This window comes from Eptatretus burgeri, chromosome 8 (genome assembly GCF_056783735.1).
Source record: "Eptatretus burgeri isolate ZD-2024b chromosome 8, Ebu_testis_v1, whole genome shotgun sequence".
Classification (NCBI taxonomy): Eukaryota; Metazoa; Chordata; class Myxini; order Myxiniformes; family Myxinidae; genus Eptatretus; species Eptatretus burgeri.
Genome location: NC_140968.1, coordinates 80,882,587 through 80,905,666, shown reverse-complemented (window position 1 = coordinate 80,905,666; position 23,080 = coordinate 80,882,587). Strand labels below are relative to the sequence as shown.

Here is a 23,080-nt window from a genome sequence, read left to right as displayed (position 1 = left end):
CTCACAGGCAAGGTGAGGCATCGATGTGTGTGCCGTCCCTCAAATGGACGTTAAACTGGGTATAATCCCATCTCCCAACATTGGTTGATGGAATTTAACGATCCCACGGTGTCCTTCACGAAGATTAGGTGAGCTATCGCCGGCACCCTGAACAAATTCCAAATTCCTGCCAGGATTGTGGGCAGCAAGTGGTCTCGTTTTCTTGGAGGTTGCTTGACACCGGATTTCGCTGCCTGGACAAAATCTTCTGCACTATAAACAAACTGAACAGGTACTTCCCATGTTTCATGTGAATGGCCTTCTTCAGACATGAAGGAAAACCATTTATATTCTGTATCACGTTTTGGATAAAATTTCACATTCCATCATCATCCTGATTTATTTTATCTTCTGTTGGTGTGCGTTCCTTTGAAACCTGCTGCTGCCCCCTCCCAATTTGCATCTTTATTTTGAGGAGGTGCAACGTTCAATTTGGTGTACAAATCACAATAAATGATAATACACAGTACCTCAAGCAGACTTTGACAAACATGTGCAACAATCTAACAACCATACAACTTGCCATATTATTTTTCATTAAATACCTTAGGGACGATCGCACTTGAGATTTAACAGACATTGCACTCGAGACGTCACAATTCGCATTCAGACTCGAGGTTTATTCACTTGAGGGATGAACGAGATGATCTCAGTTGAGTCGAATGTCGTGATGATTCCAAAACGCAGACTTGAGATCTCACGACTCAAACTAGGAATTGGCTTGGTTTGATTAGGTGTTGCTGCACCATACTTTTACATATCATCATTCACTCATCCCCTCTCCATCCCAGCCATTCACACTGCCTCCTTGTCGCATCTACTCTTTAATCGTTGTAAATGCCTTACTCCTAGCTCTGCATCATAGGTGATGCTCAATAGTTTGGATGGAGTCCTCCCCATTTCACCAAAGTGAGATTCGCAAGCATCCTTGGATGAGGGTGCCGGCATGTGGTTAATCAGCACGCAGGAGGGGAGATTATCCCCTGTCCAGCTTTTCTGTGCTCGTTGACAGGCCTGTCTCTCCCACGCTGCTGAAGAGCGGTCTTGCCCATGCAGATTAGCCTCCTGTCTAAGGCGTTGTGCAGAAATAAGCTTCATAAATATCAGCAGCCTTTCTTTGTGCGCTGCCGGAGACAGGCCCTGCTGAGGCGTTTGTCATGCCACTGGGGGATGGTGGCCAACCAAATCAGCAAGCGGAAATCCTCGCTGTGGGAAGGTTATCATGACAATTTGAAATACTGGACGATTGATGATTTAATTCCATTCTTGGAACATTTCCATCACCCGTGTTTCTCTCTGTAGCATGTGACATAGGATATTGTACATTGTCTTGTCTAAACTCAACATCAAGACGAGCATGACCTTTTATTTTAACTTTGGTGAGAACATCCTCTCTGAGTCTGAGAGGTCGGCGGTTCAAACCCCATCCGAGTCGTACCAAAGACTTTAAAAATGGCATGTGCTGCTTTCTCGCTTGATGCTCAGCATTTAAAAAAAAAGGATATAGCACGGACAAGCAACTCTTGCTCAGGCTTTGATGGGCCTAATGGCCTCCTCCTGCGTTAAAGTTCCTTTTAAGGCAACTCCTTTTATTGACTGGCCATAATTTCTTACATTTGAGCCCTATAATTTGATGCTTTTATTTTTATCTTCCCTATTTTGCATTTTGTTGACGTCCTGTTATTCATGAAAACTTTACTGACATGTAATGATGTTTCCCATTGATCTTAATTGTCAAACATTCAGACAAACCTCTCAATAAATAGGCCATAAAGTGGGTGAGCCATGTTTTTGGCTCAGCTAAAATTTCATTTCACCTGAGATACCATGTTTAGCCTTCAATTGGCAAAGAAAAATGTTAATTTATCTTCATTATTTGTGTCTATATAATGTGAAGATAAAATTAGAAACTTCCTGGCAGGCATCCTGATGTTTGTCATTGACAAAAAGACCACTTAGTCAGAGAGGTTGCACAATTCACTGAGAATAAAAAAATCAAAGGTCTAAGGAAGACCCCCCGATGAGAACAATGCTCTCTATCGATGTTGTTTCACTTTTTCAAAATGTGCAAAATTTTTCTGCTGGGAGATTATTGGACAATGGTTGGCAGAAGATCGCAGATGAAATTCAGGCTGTGGGAATTTTGATGTTGAGGAACGGGGAAGTGAAAATTGTTGAGGCTGACAGTGAATGAAACTTAATTTTGTCATATTTTTGGAATCGGACTTGGTGGTGTAATGGTTAGTGTCCACTCTGAGTCTGGGAGGTTGGTGGTTCAAACCCGACAGTGGCTGAGTCATTTCAAAGGCATTTTAATAAATTGTACATGCTGCTTCCTTGCTTGATGCTCGGCATGTGGAGGATAAAGCATGAACAAACCCCAGTGGTTAGCAATCATTGTGGAGGTTTGATGTGCTGAATGGCTTCCTCCTGTGTTGAAGTTCCTTGGAAGGGAACTCAAATTTACTTTCACTCGAATAGTATCACCGGTATCTGCTCTAGTAACCAATTTCGTGATGGAATTACTGTATTTGACTCAAAAATTGGTGTTTACCCTCAATGGACAGTCTCACCAAGGTGTTTATCTTACAATGTGGATGACACATTTGTTGTTGCTCATTAGGGACTCGATTGATAATATACATGATTCAATTGATAGTAGTTTACTTCCATCAAGTTCACACATTAAGAAGACATGGTATGCTTCATTTATGTCTTGTACAATTCAGTGAAAGGGCTTCTAAATGGACTGTTGCAAGTGTTCTTGTATCGGGAGCCTGTGCATGCGAATCATCTCCTCAATCCGATTTTGTGTCACCTTAACGTGAAGGAGGACAAACACGTTAAGAAGGTTAAGAAGACCCTGCACGTTAAGGAACACCTTGAGGAGGATAATATTCTCCAGTGGAACCAAAGCATTACATGTACCGGGAGGGCACAGAAAGTAGTTATTTTCCCTGCAAGGGTGTTCCATGTGCCAGACTGTAGAACGAAAAATTGGGAAAGAGGAAAATTTGTGCAAAATGGGTTTTCCACTTCTTCAGTGAAGATCAGTTGGCCGCATGCATGTTGATGTGCACATCATCTGTAGCATTGGCAAAGTCAAAGTGATGGTGATATTTTTGTGGAGCACATGTTTAAAGAGGGCGATACTTGGATCCATTCACTTGATCCACAGTTGAAAAGGCAAAGTGCCAAATGGCTTGGCATCACAGTCACCATGAAAGGAGAAAATGGTTGTTACAACCAGGAAACACTAATGGCGATTCACAGCATGTCCTTGTCCTACCGTTTTATTTGTGCTCAACTATCCTGTGGCTCAGGATCAGAGATGTGAACAGGGAATGTTATGCGAAGCTTATGTGGGAAAGAAATGGTGTCAACATGACTGTGTTGGGAGCAACCTGAATTCTCGTGGGATGGCTTGTGGGATGTTTCTGGGAATTCCTGTGGGATGGCCTATGGGATCCTGTGGGATGACATGGTTTTCCTCCAAGACATGACCACACCTCATTCCCAGAACGACCTGCAGACCGCTACATGAGAGGTGAGGTTGGGATGTTCTTGCACACCCTCTTATTCTCCTGAACATGGCCACGTCGATCGCCTCTGAAGATGAAGGAACCAATGTGAAGATATTGGTACAAGTTTCCTTATCGTTGTCCACAAACCAATTCCTATCAGATGCAGTAATATACAAAGGTGATTTGGCATGCTGGTAGACATTAATGACCTTCATGGTTGTATTGCGTCGAAACCATTAGTGCAGAATTTCCCAAAGTGTCATCAAAAAAACACTTATTGAGCAAAAGCAGTTTGGAAGAAGCATTTCTACTCTTTGTTATCGCAATACTTTTGGTCATACGCCATGCACAACATTATTACAAATTTCATCAACACATTACCATTCAAAACACTAAAAAAAATAAGCATTTTACTGCACTTTTAAAGATCCCTGTTTAAAAACCCATCTTTATGTGATTGAAGAAGAACAAGCAGGACCTCAAGCTTAAATGTAGCAGTTCCTGTTGTCGTAGAATAATAACAAGAACGACTGCTCTGTGGTCACAATCGGCAACACACAAAAATTTTTTTTTAGGGAGGCACGTACGGACTAGATTAAACCTCACTGATTATTTTTTCTTCGACATATGATTCCATTTTTCGTGCTCTTTCATGTTGAGTAACTCTACACAAACGAAGCCAATGAAAATCTGACACAATAAACCCGAACAGTGTATAATCAGCAGAGGCCTACAGCTCGAATGTGTTTGGCCTATCAGAAAACCAAGATGGCGGCCAGATAATTTTGTCTGGGTGCTGTGGTCTGTGGAGTCAAGCGACACACATGGGTGTGGTCCGATCACTGTCTGACCAATGGATGCACATTTCAAAAATCGACCCCCCCCCTCCCCACAAGAACCCCCAACAACAGCAATGCACAGCTCTTGTAGGCCTGCGATTAAAAATGAAACGATTGCAAAGTAATAATCGATTTACTTGGAACAAAAATTCATCTCCGTTTAATTCTAGAGATGCCTGTTTTAAAAGCTCTCTTTCCTGGATTGCAGAAGAAGTGGGAATGGGAATGGCTTAATCCAGTGGTTTCAATGGTAATATCTATTATTTTAGACAGCAGGAACCCTTTTGAGTTTTTAAGGACACTGAAGGAGCACACAAAATTCTATATAGTAATATTTCTCAAAGCAATATAAAAATACATAATAGTGCGTACATGAAAGGAGCACACAAACCATAACCACCATGATAGCTGCAACAACAACTACGTGTTGTAAAAGATCCTTTTTTTTGGTGTTTCACTTCATTTTACATCCTCATTGAGATTCACAGATAGACATGCAATACGTTAATGAAGTACAACATACTGTCTTTTGATTAAACCCATCAGCAAAACGACAGCTTCGGCATGGCTGGTATCATCTGAGATTGCGTGGTTTTCCTCCAAGAAGTGTTTGTTTGTTTCACTTCAATGCATTCCTAAACCGCTTTATGGCATAAGATGAACACTGGTGGTTGTACTCGTGGTGTGTACGGGGGTGTTTTCGAGAGTAAATCAATTTCCATAGCCCCTGAGGATTGGGTGGAGGGGGGGGGGACACAACATCTCTGTGTTAAAGTGTATCGTATAGCATCACTCCTGGTGTGAAGGGGTATGTCACATCATCGTAAAATATCCCAGTTATCCGCATGAAAATCAGACATCATTGAAGTGGGGGAATTATCATACTATTTGTGTGTTTGGTTTAATTTAACTTCTCTACATTTGTAAACTGCTGGATGGAATGACTTGAAAACCAGTGGTCTTACTTGGGGTGTACACAGTAGAGTTACAGGAGGTAAAGTTTTTTTTTTCATATTCCTGGGGGTTGATGGTGAGGGTGGGGTAGGGGAGCATGACAATTGTATCATGTTGTGTTGCTTGGTGGAAGTCTGTATTACAAGTCATGTATCAAAAGTTGGGGGGGGTGGGATGGAGGGGTTTTATGCTCGAATTAACACAATCGTTTTTTGGGTGGCCAATGTCATGCATGTAAAACATTTTCAGGTTCACCTGGTGCTTCATAGGACATCATTGTCATGATTTTCCACAAATTATATTAGCTTTTAAGTTATTTATTTAGCCTTAAATAGGTTTCTTTGGGAGTTTTTTCACATCAGTTAGCATCTTGATCATTCATCTTTTGAGTAATGTGGTTAATTGATTTTTATTTAATATTAGAATATTGTGTTTTTGTGGACTTATCTGTGTGCAGCACATGATCTGACTTGTGTGAGTTGAGTATAAGGGGTGTCTGTAATTTTGCTGGTGGGATCCTTAACCGAGTAGAATGTCTCTAACATTCCTCAGGCAGGCATTGTGGGCCTTTTGCAGGTCATGTTGGATGGATTTTTTCCTTTGTCAAGGTACAGTTTTTGAAAGAGTTTTGCAGGATAGCTTAGAGGTACCATATATGCAATTGCCTTTGAGCAGGCTAGCCCGGGATAGAATTTCAGTCCAGTTATTAACTGTCATCCTGGTGTTTTGCATTTAGAGCAAGGCATCAACGTGGGGTGCCATCCATCGGATGGACGTCAAGCTGGAGGACCCATCTGCCAGATTTAGTTGCTGATGGATGTTAAAGATCCCACTATGTATTTTGCGAATGGTAGGCGATTTATTGCCAACTCCCTGAACAAATTCTAAATTCCTCTCCTGACTGCTGTGAAGACAACAGCAAACCACCCATAGCATCACCGTTGTCAAGAGATCTTTTCAGCAGCGCTTACACTCTGTCAAGAGTACAGTACATTAGTGATGTATGATGGTTTTTAAAACAAAATTGTGCAATTTTTTTTTCCTTGCATTGCTTGTTGCTTCATTCAGTTGTTGAGAATGAAATTCTGGGAATTCTAGCACAGAAATCAAATAAGTAGCAAGATCTGTGTTGAAGTTAAGCTTTTATCATCTGCCTTGGCAAGGAACCTTTTTGTTTAGCATTCCATGATTCTGAGTTGGTCTCTCATATCTGCTGTTGATTAACACTTAAATAAGTTCTGATGACCATGACAAATGTGAAGAAACAGTTTGATTCATTATTATTTGCAATATTATTTGGAGACAACAAACAAATCAACAGAGTATTTTGGATTCAAAACGAGAATCATAAGGCTAGAATTCAGGCCATTACACCAAAAAGGTCAATAAGCTGTGTAATCGTATTCCTGCAGTCATATGGATTTCCTTCTTTTTAATGAAGAAGGGACTCGAGGCGAAAAATGGTATTCGAGTAACTTTATTAATTTGTGACTCTGTGGTTAACTCTTGCTTCATGTTTCGGTGATTTTCTGTGTTTACGGAAGTTACATGCTGCTTCCTTCAGACGACATTGGCATTGCAAGCAGGGAGGAAACAGATTCCTTAGCTTTGTGCTTCATACGAAAAAATAATATATATATATATATTTGCTCAAGTGCACCCAAATCCATGCGATCACCATGAAGAATCCCATTATCAGCAGGAGCAGAGCAAACAGTGCAATTCGCTGAAACGATTTGAAATGAAAATAACATGACGGAGGACGACTAACCAAAATACCTGTCCTTTGGTGCATGGATGATTCATGTGATGCTGCAGGCAGAAGAGGAGCGGGGTGAGATGGAAAAGGTGAAGAATGACAACAAGCGGATCCTCTTTAACCTGCTCCCCGCTCACGTGGCAAAACACTTCCTGCAGTCCAACCCGCGGAACATGGTGGGGTATCTATCACGCTGAGCCGCAGGACACCGGCACCCAAATCGCACGATATGTCGCATGCCTGGGGATTAAATTGGGCTCTGTTTGGTTCGCAAAGGAGTTTGGAATTAAATTGTGCATGCTCTATCTCTTTTGCAAGGAATCTTGAAATTGGAACAAAGGTTGGCTGCTTGGCATCCAGAAACCAAATCAGAACTGTAAGATAATTGGGAACCAAATCAGGCCAAGCTGTAGAGAACGCGTGAAAAATCTTATGCTGTGCCATGGGGAACCAGGAAACTATCAAGCTGTAATGCAAAAAAAGTTTGTAAACTAAATTGAGACTTTTTTTTATCCCTGCACTCAATATTTTAACCGTTGTCACTGCACTGACATCATAAAAATAGAATGCAGCACCTCGGCACTCGGGGGGGATATTTCTTTCCCGTTATGTGTAAGCAATGTGTGTGAGATCTTTGACTCTCATTTTTGATTGGTTCGACATTTGCACACCCTACATCCCACTCACTTTCAGCAAGACCTCTACTACCAGTCTTACTTCCAAGTGGGTGTTCTGTTTGCCTCCATCCCCAATTTTAACGATTTTTACATCGAGCTCGACGGAAACAACATGGGTGTGGAATGTCTTCGCCTGCTCAACGAGATTATTGCTGACTTTGATGAGGTGCGTTCAACACATATTTTACACGTGCTGGTCTTGTCTGAACATCTTTACACCATCATGATCCAAAACCACCTTTGCGGACTTGTTAAAGAAAACGCATTATAATTCAATTATTCTCAAGGCATTTTTTTGAAAACAAGTCCAAATGATGCAAAGGGAGGGGTAACCAAAGATCCAAGTGTCTAAAATTTCATACCTTATCCAATGGTATGGTGGGATGTTTGTAGGATGCATTGAGATCTTGCAAAATTAAAAAAAAAAATCTGGTCTTGGAGATAAACTCAAGCTGTCTTGTTCAGAAGTTAGTACAGTGCAAGCAGATATATTTCAGAGGTCAGTTCAGATAAGAGAAATACCAGAAGATTGGATAATAGAAAACGTGGTGCCAGTGTTAAGAATATAGGGCCAATTGTAATCTGTTTGGATGTAAAATTGGCAGAAAAAAAACGGAAAGCAGTTTACCAGTGGCTGGACATATGCCAGGATGGAAGTGGATAAGTATGGCAGTGCAAGGTCAGTTTTAGGTCGATTGTTTATAATAATTGATTTGGGTAGTTGATTGGGAATTGAGGGACTGTATTGAAATTTGCAGAGGATACCTCAAACAAAGTTTTGGGCAAAGTAAATAGTGAGGAAGAATGTTTTCAGTTGTAAAACAGTTTATATGTTAAATGTTTTAAGGGAGGCCCCCTGCTCCATTTCAGCTAAGGTCCCTCTCATCAATTCCATTCCCAGTTATTGTGTCACTCGTTCCCTTGTCCCTCACCCTCTTGTTCGTTTTTTGTTCCATTTCTATTTCATCCCTGGTTTTCACTTCCTCTTCTTGCTGTGTTTGAACTTGTATCCAGCTTGCTCACCCCTGTGTCCTCCTCCCCCTCCCCTTGCTCTCATTCTTCCCCATGCCTTTATTCTTCTAAATGTCTTTCTGTTGTGTCCTTCTACCCTGCTATTGTGTATCCCCCCCACCCCCCACCCTTCCACTATGTTCTTTCTGATCCATTCTGTTTTCTAGCTCTTCCACGAGCTGCGACTGTATACAAAAAACGGGAGAAGGTAAACAAGTGTCATATTAAATTTAATAAAGAAAAATGAATGGTCATAACTTGTTGGTAGCAGGAGGTATCAGATGAGCAGATTATTTTCCTCATGGGGAATTTTTTCAGCTCGTGAATCAGAAAGCAGATTCGGAGATGTTAGTAAACACAATGCTCAAGTACACAGCATATTGTGAGGTTGCAATACATAGGATTTGGGGAAATAATCAGAGGTGAATTATTGTATTGTGCGTGCACGGCACCCACCTGAAAGTGTGTTTTCAATATCTATGTGAGTATCGACCTCGTTGGAACTAATGCTCTCTGGATTAACTGAACGATCTACAATTTGCATGAAATGATTCCCGAGCGGTTGACGTCGTTCGTATTCCATGCATTTACGAACATGCCAATTGCCAAATTTAGGGATTATCACTAATTTAATCCTCCAAGGGTAATGAAGTCACCCAAACCCGCACCGGCCCGGCAAAATAGCGGGATCACGAGGCATATCCCATCTCTATAAGAAACAAATAACGTATTATGGGTGGCTCAACGCTCATAATAGCATTCCCATCTGATCCCCTGGCTCATGATGGAGGGAATCTAGCTTCAAATCCCTTTTACAATGTGGTTGTCCATTCTCTACTAATTCTTTGTAATGAATGTCAACGCACACTGATGTTTACTAGTGTATCTGTCCTCCATGAAATTAGAACAAAAATAATGTAGTTAGAACAGCATTGAGGCTGCAATTTCTTTACTCAGAGAGAAGTATTTGGGATCGTTTTAGTGTGGAGGAGTGGATGTAAGGTCGGTTTACCAGTTCCAAAGACAATTCGACAACGACTTGTATCCTGGAAATATAGATGGGCATAAGTGGCTTGGGTGAGTAGGCAAGTAGAAGGTATCCACGGGGTGGGCGAGAGGGCGGCTGAGTGTGCTTGTGTGAGGCCTGTTAATTGGTACTTAATGACGTAAATATCTTTTATATTCTTAAGTGAGTGGCACAAAATGTAATTTCGTTTATATATATATTAGATATTGCTAGATTATGATGTAGACAAATGGATTGTTGATGTGGAGATGTGATGCAGGCGAGACTGGCAAAATTGCAATTTTTGCACTTTCTTTCCTTATATATCTTTCTAGTTAAGAGAATAACTGGCTGTCTCATGTAGTTGCTGTTTTATTCAAGATTTGAGATTTTCTTGAAGTTTGCTTTGTCATCCTGTAATAAGTTTAAAAGACAATTCTGCAAAATATTACTGTACAACCAGAGTATTATTAAGACTGGCTTGGATTGTAAAAAAAGTGTACATACTTCAAACCAAATGTACTGCTCGCCTTCAATCCTTGTTTTCAGGGATCAAGTGGAAGCATTCAGTTTGGTGAGTGTCTGGCATCCCCATTTGTGTCCCCACAGCTTCTGGATAAGGAGGAGTTCAACAGTATTGAGAAGATCAAGACTATTGGAAGCACGTATATGGCTGCCGTAGGCCTGGTACCAGTGTCGGACAGCAAGGTAGACCGTGACGGAATATAACATGTGGCACAATGAGTGGTGTCCCTTGCACTCACAAAATTAGGTACATGCACATTCTGTAATGAAGTCGGTATGATGCACAGAATGTAAAAAAAAAAAAAGCTTAAAATCAATTACTCAAAAAGTGCAGCATGTGATAAAGACTACAATAAGGCAGCACATTGACTTATTCAACTTAAGCTGATGGTACATGTAGGTCATGCCTCCAACCCAAAGGTGAAAAAAATTATCGATTCTGCATCCAACATCCAAATAACGGACTTGCAGGATAGCTCAGAATTTTCTAGTCTGAGTTCAATTCCTGACTTGACCGTAAACTGTCACCCTATGTTTCACATACATGGCACTGCATCAATGAGTGCATCATCCTTCAGCAGATCATTAAGCTGGGTGTTCTGTCTGCTTGGATTCACTGATGGACAATATAGATCCCACAGTGTCTTTCTCAAGAGTAGGCCATTGCATGCCCACACCCTGGCCAAATTCCTACCCTAATCTGCAGGAAGCACGACATCAGCGGCATTGCCAAATCCCGAAATTATCGTCACTTCTTGTGGTTTCTTCTTGTATTGCATACAAATGAATTCTTAAAATCCAACGTAATCGTTCGCCATTATTTTCACATATATTTAATATTATTTATCCCTCCCCTTCCCCACCAGAGTCAAATGGATAATGGAGGAGCATACAGTTACATCACTACATGTTGGAAAGGACCTATAAACATTTATGGCCAAATCAGCAAAGTATTATGGGATTTGAACCTGGCATTCCAGCATCACTTGCTCATTGCCGAGTTGGAAATGCTAAAGAGAGCAACAAATAATTGACATGTAACATTATTAACGATGCATTGTCTCGCCTCCATTCTATAGTCTGCTTCTGTGATGTGGATTTATAATTATTCGAAATTTTGTGCTCTTGCCCATGCTACATTGATACTTGGGTTGTGAAAGCTCAGATGGCGAGAGTCCGGGGTCTGGTGCACGTAACTCTGATATAATGTCATGACATCATGCCGCCATAACAAAAAACATTGGTCACTGAAATTTTTTTACTTTGTGAATTTTTTTCTGAGTGATTACAGGGGGAATGGAGTGCAGACGTCCATACAGTAATATCTTCAGTCCCAGGTCATAAGTATCCACAGCAGATGAAGCATCACGAGCAGTCATTGGCCAAAATAATTTTAGAATGCACCCAACACTAAAAAAAATACACAATCAACTCAATGTGCTATCAATTCCACAAAATCATAAATTTACACTGATCTTTGGTAAGAGGACCTCACCACTATTGGTCGACGAGAAGATGTAGCCAACTGTAAAAGGGATTGAGGCTGCGTTGTCCGACACTGACGTGAAAGTCGAAAATACTGCAACAATGTTCGCTTTGATTGATGTCCCGTGACTGCATTAGCCGTGGAAAATGCATCATATTTGTTATCTTCCTCAAACCATCCTGCAACACAAAAGTTTGATGTATAGTCTAAGTCTTTCTCAAATATCACACCGTTTTTTAAAATTATTATTGTTGTTGTGTTAACATGATTGGTCCCATGATCCCGAGATGATCCCTGGACGTCACCCGACATTTCTTTGGGATGAGAGGCTGTAAACAACGACGTTATTCTCTACTTCCAGTGGCACAAGTTTTGTGCATGATTCAATCGAAGTTGTTTCATAAGCTTTCGAGCATGCACAAACGCTTCCACTTGTTTTTAAATAATGTGAAATGGGTTTAATCGAATCGCACAACTCAATGCCATTAGTTTCAGCTCTTCTCTTGCCTTTACACACTTTAAATTTAACTTTTTTTGAAAAGAGTCAGCCATTGAGTACCTGAGACAGAGTCTGTGACAAAGGGCTCCTGGCCAAGCTCCCAATGTACCCAATGTATGGTATTCATCGTCAGCTCATCGCTGGTTTTCCAGCTTCCCCACAGGGCAATCTATCTCGACCTGCATCGATGGTGCCCACTGTGACCCCCATTACATTAATTCTGGTCTCCCTCAAGGTTCTGTCATCTCACCATCCCTCTTTCTTCTTTTCATCAATGACCTCCTCACACCTACTAACTTCCCTGTCCATTCCGTTGCTGACGACTCAATCCTCTACTCCTCCACCAGTTATAAATTCCAGTACACTTCCTCCCAGTCCCTTGCTGCTCTTTGCCTCTCAACTGTATTATGTATCAGTCATAATCTCAATGTCATCCTCCAATAGGGCTCTGATAACCTTGTTTCCTTCAATCAGTCAAAGTCAGGAACCTTCTTTTTATCCAGCAGAGATCAACTCAGCCATCTCTCCTCTCCTCATGTCCAGCTCTCAACTCCAGTAGTCCTCTATTAATATGCTTAGTGTCACCATTTCCATTGATCTTTTTTGGCAAACTCAAATCCTCAATATCGCCAAATATGCCTCCAATAAATTAGTTTAGACCTCGCAAATACTTCAACTCACATCAGATTCTCGCCTTCGACAAATCCCAAGCCAGACCAGTGATAGAATACTACTCCCACGTCTCGAGCGGCACTCCTCTGTCAATCTTCGGTATTCTGGATCGCATCCAAGCCAAGGCTGTCCAACTGATTAATGATCCTACTTTGTCGAGCCATCTCCAACCTTGGTTCACCATTGAGCAGTCTCTGCCCTGTGCCTCCTCTTCTGCTACCACCACAGTCTGTGAGACCTCTATCAAACTCTGTTTCTGTACCTCCTCATCTTCACTCTGTTAGTAACACCTATCTATCTTCTACTAGTCATCCTTCCATACCAATCACCATGCCTCCTCCTTCTCACCCCCACCCCCCCTCCCCCGCTCCTCTTTTAGGAATAGCTTCCCCAACAGTGTGTTCCTGACTTCTATCAACTTGCAACAATTAAAGTCATGAATCAATTGTCTCTATCATTAGTTATTACAATTTCTCATCTTTTTTCTTTGGTTTTTTTTTCACCCATGGGGACTCTCTTGCTTTTGGGCTCGACCCTTCCTTTGTGATGCTAATAATCAAAATAAATAAATGTTTATAGTCATATCAGGAGTCAAATCTAGGCAGATAGCTTAGCTGCTCGTGCATGACCTCTGCACCATCCTGTGGAACATAGTTCGCTTTCAAATAGCTCATTTGATTTCAGTGTGAAAAATACTTGGGATACCTGAAGAGTGCAAATGTCGTGATACCGTTGACTCTGTTGAACATTTCCATGATTTGTGTGATTGCAGCAAGTGTATTCTTTCCCAAAGTGCATCAAATGCATCAGCGATTCCTGATACTGCAGAGTTTGTGGGCTGGTGGACGTTGTTCCCAGTTAATCTCGTGGAAATAGATTTGTGAATCTGTCTCAAGGGATACTGTACCTCCATCACCTTAGCCAATTCCAGAAGCCTGCGGCCTCCACTTTCACTCCCCTTGTGAAGTTAATCGTATCCTCCTTCTTGCCGAATAGGTTATGTTGTGAAGCTGTTGACATTCTCCACCGCAGATGTCATTTACGTATCTTTAATATTTGCGGTACGCATCCAGTCTACAGTAATCTCTCAGCCAGACATCCTGCTAACTAGTTTTTCAATCACTCATCTAACCACTTATAGACACGTCCAAAACTTTGGCACACCGGATAATTTAAATCACGTGTTCGCCCACCACCACTATTTCAAAGTCTTCTAGTTTGTTTCCATCGCCCTTTATACCTTGAAAATCGAATGCCGAGAGCCGATGTTTTTGTAGTTGCTGAAACTGTAAGTGTGGAAAGCCATTTGATATCCTTGCTATTCTCTGTTTGTCTATCCTTTTTACCTATAAAGACTTCCAGTTATGATGTTCATGGTCTGGAGTTTTGTAACACTTCTGTATGCATATCGATATGGGAATCACAAAAGAGCAAACGTTTTTGAAAATGATATTTATGGATTGTCATTTTGTCAAGCTGGTGGTCCTAATCGATAATAGCTGTTTCATGTCATCGTCGAGCGAGAGTCCGACTGGATGGTTTTAGAGGTAGCCCAGTTACTTCTAAAGTGTCTCGGCTGGGTTTGATCACTAACCCGACTATAAACGGTTACATCGGTGCTTCGCAGGTAGGGGTGTTGAATCGCTGTACTGTCCCTCGGACGGACGTCAAGCCCGGTGTCCCCTCTGCTAGCACTAGTTGGTGGGCATCGAATAGCCTCCGGTATCCTTCATGAAGGGTAGAGGAGTTGTATATTGCGGCATCCTGAACATATTGCAAATTCCCACAGTAATATGCACGGGGAACTGTTTTAGTGGCACAACTGCACCTGAAAAAGGATGCAGCCAGCAGGCCAGAATTGTACGTACCGACAACATGATCAACTAGTCAATGAAAATGCATTAATAAATATTTTACCTTTTTGTGGCCAGAAATGGATTTGGCTTTTCGAAATTGTTCCCAGGAACGGACCTCCTATTTAATGTCCCTCCATTATTTCTGAATGTTGGCAGATGTGCATTTATTCTTCTTGCTTTGATTGGCCATCAGCTTCACTGCCATTTAATTGAGTGTAGGTATTGCATTTGTGGTCGTTATTGTAAACCGATCAATTTGCCACCATGAGGTGTACATGTGACACTCTAATCACATTGTCTTGTGATGGATTATCTTTGTGTTGTATCAAATTACAAGCTCATTCCATTGCATCCACGATTCTGTGCCGCCCCCTGCAGACTCGGCGCTCCATTTACAGCCATCTTAGTTGCTTGGCTGATTTCTCCAAGGAGATGTTTCAAGTGGTGGATGAAATTAACTATCAGTCGTACAACGAATTCGTCCTACGAATTGGTGAGAATATGAGGGGTACAGCTCGGCTTTTGAAAACGAGCTGTAGGAGGTGTGGGGATGGGGGGGGAATTTGGGAACGATGGGATATTGGGTCATTTATCCGGAGCGTTGTGATGCTGTAAGCGTTTCCTGTGTCTTGGTGCATGTGATTCTTTTGGGAAGTCAAGTATGGCCAAAATTTTGTGCTTTTTTATTGAAAGGTCACAGATATTTTGAGATATTGTAGCTCCTCCCAAGGTGAATCAATCTGGCCATCTGCACATTACCTTTGCAGTCGGATCTGGCTGTTTTCCAAATGAATGAGGTCGACCTTTCCACAAAAAAACTGAATTGCAGATAGTTAATGGAAAACCTGTTTCTTTTAGCAGTGTACAACTTTAATGTCATTTCACTAAACCAAATACAGTTTGCCCTTGTCGTTATTTTTACTCACTCCCCTCCTCCCCACTACATAAAATACCAGGTCACAAATGAGTAAGAGGGCAGAGCAGACCATCGATGATATGAATGACATTTTTGCTTAAGGTTGATATAACAAAAGCACTCCTAAGTTGACTCTTTACACGAGCACGTGAATGGAAACGAATGACCACATCTCAGGAATAAAAGCAGACACATGCTGAGAGGAGGATGAAATGTCACCTGAGACCGGCTCTGCTCTTGCCTGTTTATTACTGGACATTCAGGGAAGATCTGGTTACTGTTTTTTTATTATTAGATTCTCCTTTCCGTCAACTATGCAGACACATAATATATATATATATATATATATATATATATATATATATATATATATATATATATATATATATATATATATATATATATATATATATTGTTGCGGACCCAGGGTCACGAAGAGAGGCGGGGTGGGGGGAAGGGAGGCAGCGTAGTGGGGGTGGGGGGTTAGGCAGCGTGGTGGGGGGAGGCAGCGTGGTGGGAAGGGAGGCAGCACAGCAGGGGGAGGAAGGGCGGCGGGGAGGAGGGCATCACGGCGAGGAGGGAGAGGTGGGGAGGTGGAGTCAGTGTAGCGGAGGGGGGAGCAAGGCAGCACGGCAGCACGGCGGGGGGTGATGGGGGGCTGCGGGGGGAGGTAGCATGGCGGGAGGAGAGGCAGTGCAGCGGGGGTGGGAAGGCAGCGTGGCCAGGGGGCAGCATGGCTGGGGGTAGCAAAGCAGCATGGCAGGGGGAGCAAGGCGGTGTGGTGGGGGTGAGAAGGCAGCAGGGGAGGGAGGTGGAGAAGGTAGCATGAGGGGGGGTGGAAAAGGCAGCGCGAGTGGGGTTTAGAAGGCAGCAAGAGGGGGGGAGAGGGCAGTGGGGGAGGGAGGTGGAGAAGGTAGCATTCCAAACAAGAAACTTGCTGTTTTTAAGCGACATCATAAAGGACACAAACACTTCCTAAACCCTTCCGTTTAGCAGTACTTAGACAAAATATTACAGCATTTTACATCATCACAACCCAATCAAATTTGCCGCTCGTAGATCCCGCTCCATGACCTTGTATCTCAAGAGAGTGCGGGGTAACGTGTTCCTTGATCTCTCTAGTTGATTATAGGTGAGAGCATATTGATTATTCCCTTCAATTACAGGTGAAAGTCTTGATATGTGTTAACTGCTGTTGGCATTGCATGTAGTTCATGTTAGGGAGCCTCGGTGGTGCGCGTTTATCTATGCTGTCATTGTTGACTCGCCAACAAGTGAAGAAACTGGTTTGGTGGTTGAGGGGAATGTGTAGCATTGGAATTTCCATGTGTGTGCTACTTGTGATTGTCTGCAGCTGTAGAAGAACCCAAGTTGGGTTTAAACAGCAAAGGGCTTACCTTGTGTGACATTTCTTGGTTGCTTTATGCAGCTTTCTTTGGCCGGACGAGCATGGGGGTTAATTATGGAAATCCTAGCCACCTGGAGTTATTGATTAGGTGTGAGCTGATTGGTTATTCCCTCCAACTATGGGTGAGAGAGGTGATTGAGACTTGATATTTGTTTGTTAATATATATATATATATATATATATATATATATATATATATATATATATATATATATATATATATATTTATATATACAGGGGGCTGCAAAAGTATGTATACAGTAATGCATTCTGAATTTTTAAATGAATCCTTGCACCACTATTATAATACTGGTAATACTGGTATAATCCTTACTGTATACCTACTTTTGCAGCCCCCTGTATATATTGTTGTGGGAATGACACTTGGTGGGGTAAAACTGTTTTGTATAACAATAGTTATTTCTTACTACTTCCTTAGATAAGTGTGACATCCTACTCGTGCAATAGATTTGCATTGCATATGTGCAAATAGATGTTTGTTTTCCCTACCCTAATGTTGTTTATCCCCTACATCAAAACTCTGGCTATGTAATTTTATGTTCTTTGCTTCCACTTATTTGTCCTTACAAAGCGCACAAGCTTTAAAATGCAGGATGCCGGGAGAATGTGCTGGTCTGGCGAAACGGTATTTTTCAAAGTGGAGCTGATTGTCAAGGGAAATGGTATTGTGAATGCGAACTGTTGCTCATGCACAAGGATGTTAACGCCTGAAAGTGCCAGAGAGAAAGAGCTTTGAGGAGTGTGAGCCAGTGCAAAAATAGTTTGGAGAAGTGTGTGCCAGGGCAATGAGCTCTGAAGAACGCTGCGACGGAGCAGTTTTTTTCACCAAATGTGCACTAGAGCGGGAAGCTTTTGAGAACGTTGCGAGGGAGCAGAGCATTTTCAACAAGGTAATGCCTGATTTAGAAGGATTTGTTTTTACCAGGAATCAACTGCTGACACGTCGATCTATGCTTCAGAACTCCTGCACGGCCTTGACACCAACGGGCTTGAAAAACACCTTCAGACATTGTCATGTATTTCCCTGTACTGTGTTCTTCATATGATTGAAAGAGCCAGCCAAAAGTTAAGAATCATGAAGGAATTTGCCGTTCACCATTTGGTTTGTTCGAGGGCGTGTATCCAGTAGGGGTTAATGGGTGAATTAGTTTGTTGATTATATGCTTTATACCAAAGGTGAACGGAGGTTTTATTTTCACCCCTGTTTGTTTCTCTATCTGTCTGTGAGCAGGATATCTCAAAAAGTTAAGGGTGGAATTTGATGGACACGCTGGGTGTTTGACAAGGGCTAATTGATTAGATTTTGGTGAAGATCTGGATCTGGATCCGAGAATTTTTTTAAGTGATTCTTCACCATTGAGAGAAAGGACCAAAAACAATAATGTTATGTTATGATATCTCAAAATGTTATTGACAAATTTGGAGGAAACTTGGTGCACATGTTGGGTGTGTGAGAAGGATGAATTGATTACATTTTGGTGAAGCTCTGGATTTGGATGCTACTATACCGGGAGCCCACGGGGCTTAGCTCAACCGAAGAGGGGAACAATTGCCGTCCTCATGGTAAGATGCCAGATGATATTCTCACCTCAGAACTCTGCGTCTGCCGGGACACTGCTGCTGGGTTGACATTCTGTGGTCAATATCCGTATCGCCTAATCGGCGCTAGCCCAACCTGGCAGCGGTACGGCCCCAAGTAGGTTTCTGATATTATTCGTATAGCTTGCAACACGGTATAAACAATGACAGACGATTTAGCCGCTGGAATACCGGTGACACACGCTAATTAGATGCCGTGAAAATCACGCAAGCTCAACCGAACAGCGGAACAGCTAAAACCAACGTAGAATGCTAGTAAGGGGTCCCCTGAGTACAAAAGGAGCACTGTCAGAGAACTTTGTCGCTCGGCCCCCCCAGGACAGACGCTCCCTAATTTGGGACCCTTTGGTTGCGCTAGCTCAACCGAACAGCGGAACAGCTAAAACTAGAACGGGCACTCATAGAGCGCATACCTTCGCCGCCACTGCTTTTTTTGTTCTTGGTATGAGTGTGGGGAACTGGTTTCATATGAATGGTCTTATGACACAAACCATATATCTATAATGTCATGACCCCCCCCCCGACTTTCGGGGGCTACGGACTAAACAACAATCAACTCAAGTCGTTTTGGCGAGTCTTCACTCGCAAGCTCGGTGAATACAACGTTTCAACAAGAGAAGGTAATCTCGTTTGATGCTGGTTTCATGCAAATCGAATATGAATTGACTGAGTTATGCCGAAAACCACATATTTTTCAAGGGCGTGACCCCCCCCCCCGACATTTTACCCCAACCGGTGACATGTGTTATGACGTAATTGTGTCACAAGATTGGGCATTAAATTCTGAACATTTTGGTGCTGGGTTCATGTAAAGTGGACAAGCATTGACCGCGTTATGACAAAAACCGCATATTTTTCAAGGTCGTGACCCCCCTGACCTTTGACCCCTAACCGGTAACAAGAGTATGGGCGTCATTGTATCATATTGCATATCACAAGATGAGGCGTTGAATTCTGAACATTTTGGCGTTTGTTGCATGCAAATTGAATAAAAATTGACCGTGTTATCGTAAAAAGACGATTTTGACCTTTTCGTGACCTTGACCTTTGACCCGAACGATCCCAAAATCTAATCGAATGCTTCCTGGCTAATAACCAATCATCCCACCAAATTTCATGCAATTCGGTTTAATACTTTTTGAGTTATACGAATCACAAGATTACAAATAAATAAATAAATAAATAAATACACGCCGACCAAAACATAACCTTTCGCAGAATGCGAAGGTAACCAAAACATAACCTTTCGCAGAATGCGAAGGTAACTAACGCAGAATGGTAGTACCAGGTCCGCTGAGTACAAAAGGAGCACTGACAGACAACTTGGTCGCTGGGCCCCCAGGACAGACGCTCCCTAGTGGGGCGTTCCATGTCAAGTGTACACATTTTTCAGCAAAATTTTTGACACATCGTCTTAGATTTCACTCTTTTTTGTGCAAGTGTTTGTCTCCACGGTAAAACATTATGTGTCAATTATCATACCTGGGGGCCAATCGGGGCCCATGTTAGGGGCCCCCCAAATCTGGGCGCCCCCGGTTGACCCACAATCTTCCAGTGGCCATATCACAGGTTGTAGTGGTCCGATTTGGATGATCTTGGTATCAAAATGCTCGTAAAAGCGAGATCTTTCGAATCGCGTAAAGTAAAATCACTCCAAAACAGTAATTCAAAAAGTTATAGTTTGGGGCGCCCTTTGACCTTGGGCCCCTGCTCCCCAGCCAAACCGATGGTCCCGATTTTTTCGTGTGAGAATACTTCATATAATCCAACACCTCAGCATAAATGAAAATGGGATCTCAATGGGTTCAAGTGTGATGATGGTTTTATTGTTTGGGGACTCGGGTGCTGGACACACAATACGCCACAATACAGAGCACAATATTTGAACACAAGATTTGCAATACACTATATCAGTATATTGTACATCAATTTTCCACATGCACATGCAGGAACTGGAAGCGATACTAGTCTGAGTAAGAGTTTTCCCTCACATATTATAATAATGATTTTTTGCCAACCAATGTTTTATTTGACAGCTGTTTCTTTTTTACTGATTGTGTAGGTTCTACCTGTAGCAGTTTTTGGTTTTACAGAAAGAAGTATATCAGAAATGTCCAAAATGCAGTGATCTTCAATGTCAGGAAAAAAGAAACTATTTGCGGTCCCGTTTGGATGAAGAAACTTCACTTTCACTTCATGAGTGTCCTGAAAGGCTTCCATGATGCAGGCAAGCCACCATTTTCCATCATAGTGCACTGTGACATAACCTAAGAGTTTCTCATTAAAAGTTGGTGTAGATTTTGAAATAGCTGACTCGATACGGTGTTCCTCGCTAAGGCTGAATTCGCGTACTTGAAGAGCAGTTTCAGAAATAGGGATGAAAGCATGAAGTTTTTGAGTTCCAGCTATGGTTTTGGCCGTTTTTAACCTTTCTTCCAGATTTCGTTCTTCCTCGTCATACGCTTCTTGGATCCCATAACCGAACTTCATTTCATTCAAACCATTTTCAGCAAAGGCGACAATATCTTTTGGAGAAATAATTTGACTGTCGTAAGATCGACGCAGGCTCTCACATGTTGCTTCTCGTTTGACTGTACCTCCCACGCCATCTGAAGGGCCCTTGCTATGACTTGTGGCAAAAAAATGCCATTCTGGGTCAATACCATACTCTGATTTGTGACGACATAGGTTTATGAAGGATTTGCAATTCTCCCATTGGCCAGAGCAACCATCTGAGAAATAGTAAAGTTTCTTTACATTTCCAAAACTAGATTTCAAGTGTTCAATGAACATTCTTTGGAAGAGGTGGACTGACACAACGTCGTGAGTATTGCATTCTGATATAATCGTGAACGAATCGTGGTTTAATTTGCCATCGTCCGATTTGAAATAGTAAACCCAGGGGTGAATTGTCACTTGAGAGCAGTTCCAATGGAATCCTTGGGCCACATCCTGTACGACAAACGAATAGTTCTCTGAGAAGTCTCCAATAATGACAAATTCTCCTTCACCGATTTCGTCTTTCTTATTTTTCAGAAACTGAGATTGGGCCTTGGCAATGAAGTCGTGTCTCACTAATTTCACCGCGCGTTCACAGAATTGATTAATGAATTCTTCCAAAGGCAGGACCATGGAGCCCAGTTCAGATCTGTTCGTGGATGTCCACCGTTTAAACTGAATTTCATCAATATCCTCTAATTCATAAGCACTCAGTATCTCGGTTTTGAAGTCTTCAATTGATGGGCAACTTTCACAAGTTCTGAAATACCATGCCGGTTGTGCTGGGTTACAAACTATGATGATAGTGAGGAAGTTCGGCTATCTGTGGCATTTTGGAACCAAACATCATGAGTTTCACATTTTGATGTATCGTACATACACATACACTGTGTGTACCGCCTGAACCGGTCAGGACACACTCCGAGGGACGGAGCATGGCGAACTTCGCGAATCCAACTTTCAAGCCAGGGTTCTTCTCTTTGAATTTCTGAAACAGTCCCTTGAGATTGTTTAGTACCAGGTGCTTTTGAATTTTGTCTTTTCCATGTAAATTCCTGACCACCACACAGTCCCTTTTTCCCGGCATTATTCGGCTGACTTCATCACTTCGGTAAAATTCGGTTATAGCGGATTTCACTTCGTCAGGCAATATTTTACCCTGTTTGGGATTTGCAGACGATAGCATACCATTTTCTTTCTCTAAATTTTTGGCTTGCACAGTCATTCTTTGGGAGCAACTGAATTCACTCATCATCCCTCTGATGCTCATATTCCTAGTAAATATTGTCAGTATACGTATTTTTCTTTCAGGCTTTTGATCACCTCTGGCATGCAGTTTTCATCACATTTTGATGCTGTATTTTGTGTTTTCTCCGCAGTGCTTGGTCCAGCAACTAGTTCTAATTTCTTTCGCACAGAATCTTCCACTTTACTTCGCTTTTCAGGAACGTACCCTGGGTTCCTTTCTGCCTTTCGTTTGTCGAATGGATTTGAGTCGATCATCGATAATGACTGGTTTAATTGGTCAACTTCTGCTTCTTGCTCAAAAACCTCCTCGTCCTTATCTGTCGAAATAGATTCTGCAATGCCTTCGATAGTACCTTCTGATGATAATTTCGAACTGGTCGAAGATGATTCTTCAATATGCTCTGGTGACAACTGAGAAAGATTTTTTTCTGCACGAAGTACAGTCTGTCATCTTTTTTCACCTTTGAAGAAAATTTCAACAACATATTTGACACATTGCGAAGATCTTTTCGTTGTTTCGTTTTATGGCAGCTGAACGGATC

General features: G+C 42.0%; 1 protein-coding gene across 6 annotated transcripts in view; it reads left to right on the top strand.

Moving 5' to 3' along the window:
* ADCY1 (adenylate cyclase 1) overlaps positions 1-23,080 on the top strand; it is a 290,414-nt gene that overhangs the window by 240,027 nt on the left and 27,307 nt on the right. For 3 of the 6 annotated variants that reach the window (XM_085892788.1, XM_085892787.1, XM_085892790.1), the window contains exons 16-19: positions 7,175-7,291; positions 7,809-7,958; positions 10,419-10,517; positions 15,226-15,340. In XM_085892788.1, the coding sequence (XP_085748914.1) occupies positions 7,175-7,291; positions 7,809-7,958; positions 10,419-10,517; positions 15,226-15,340 (481 nt within the window). The other 3 variants (XR_015061083.1, XM_085892789.1, XM_085892791.1) reach the window with 3 other exon arrangements.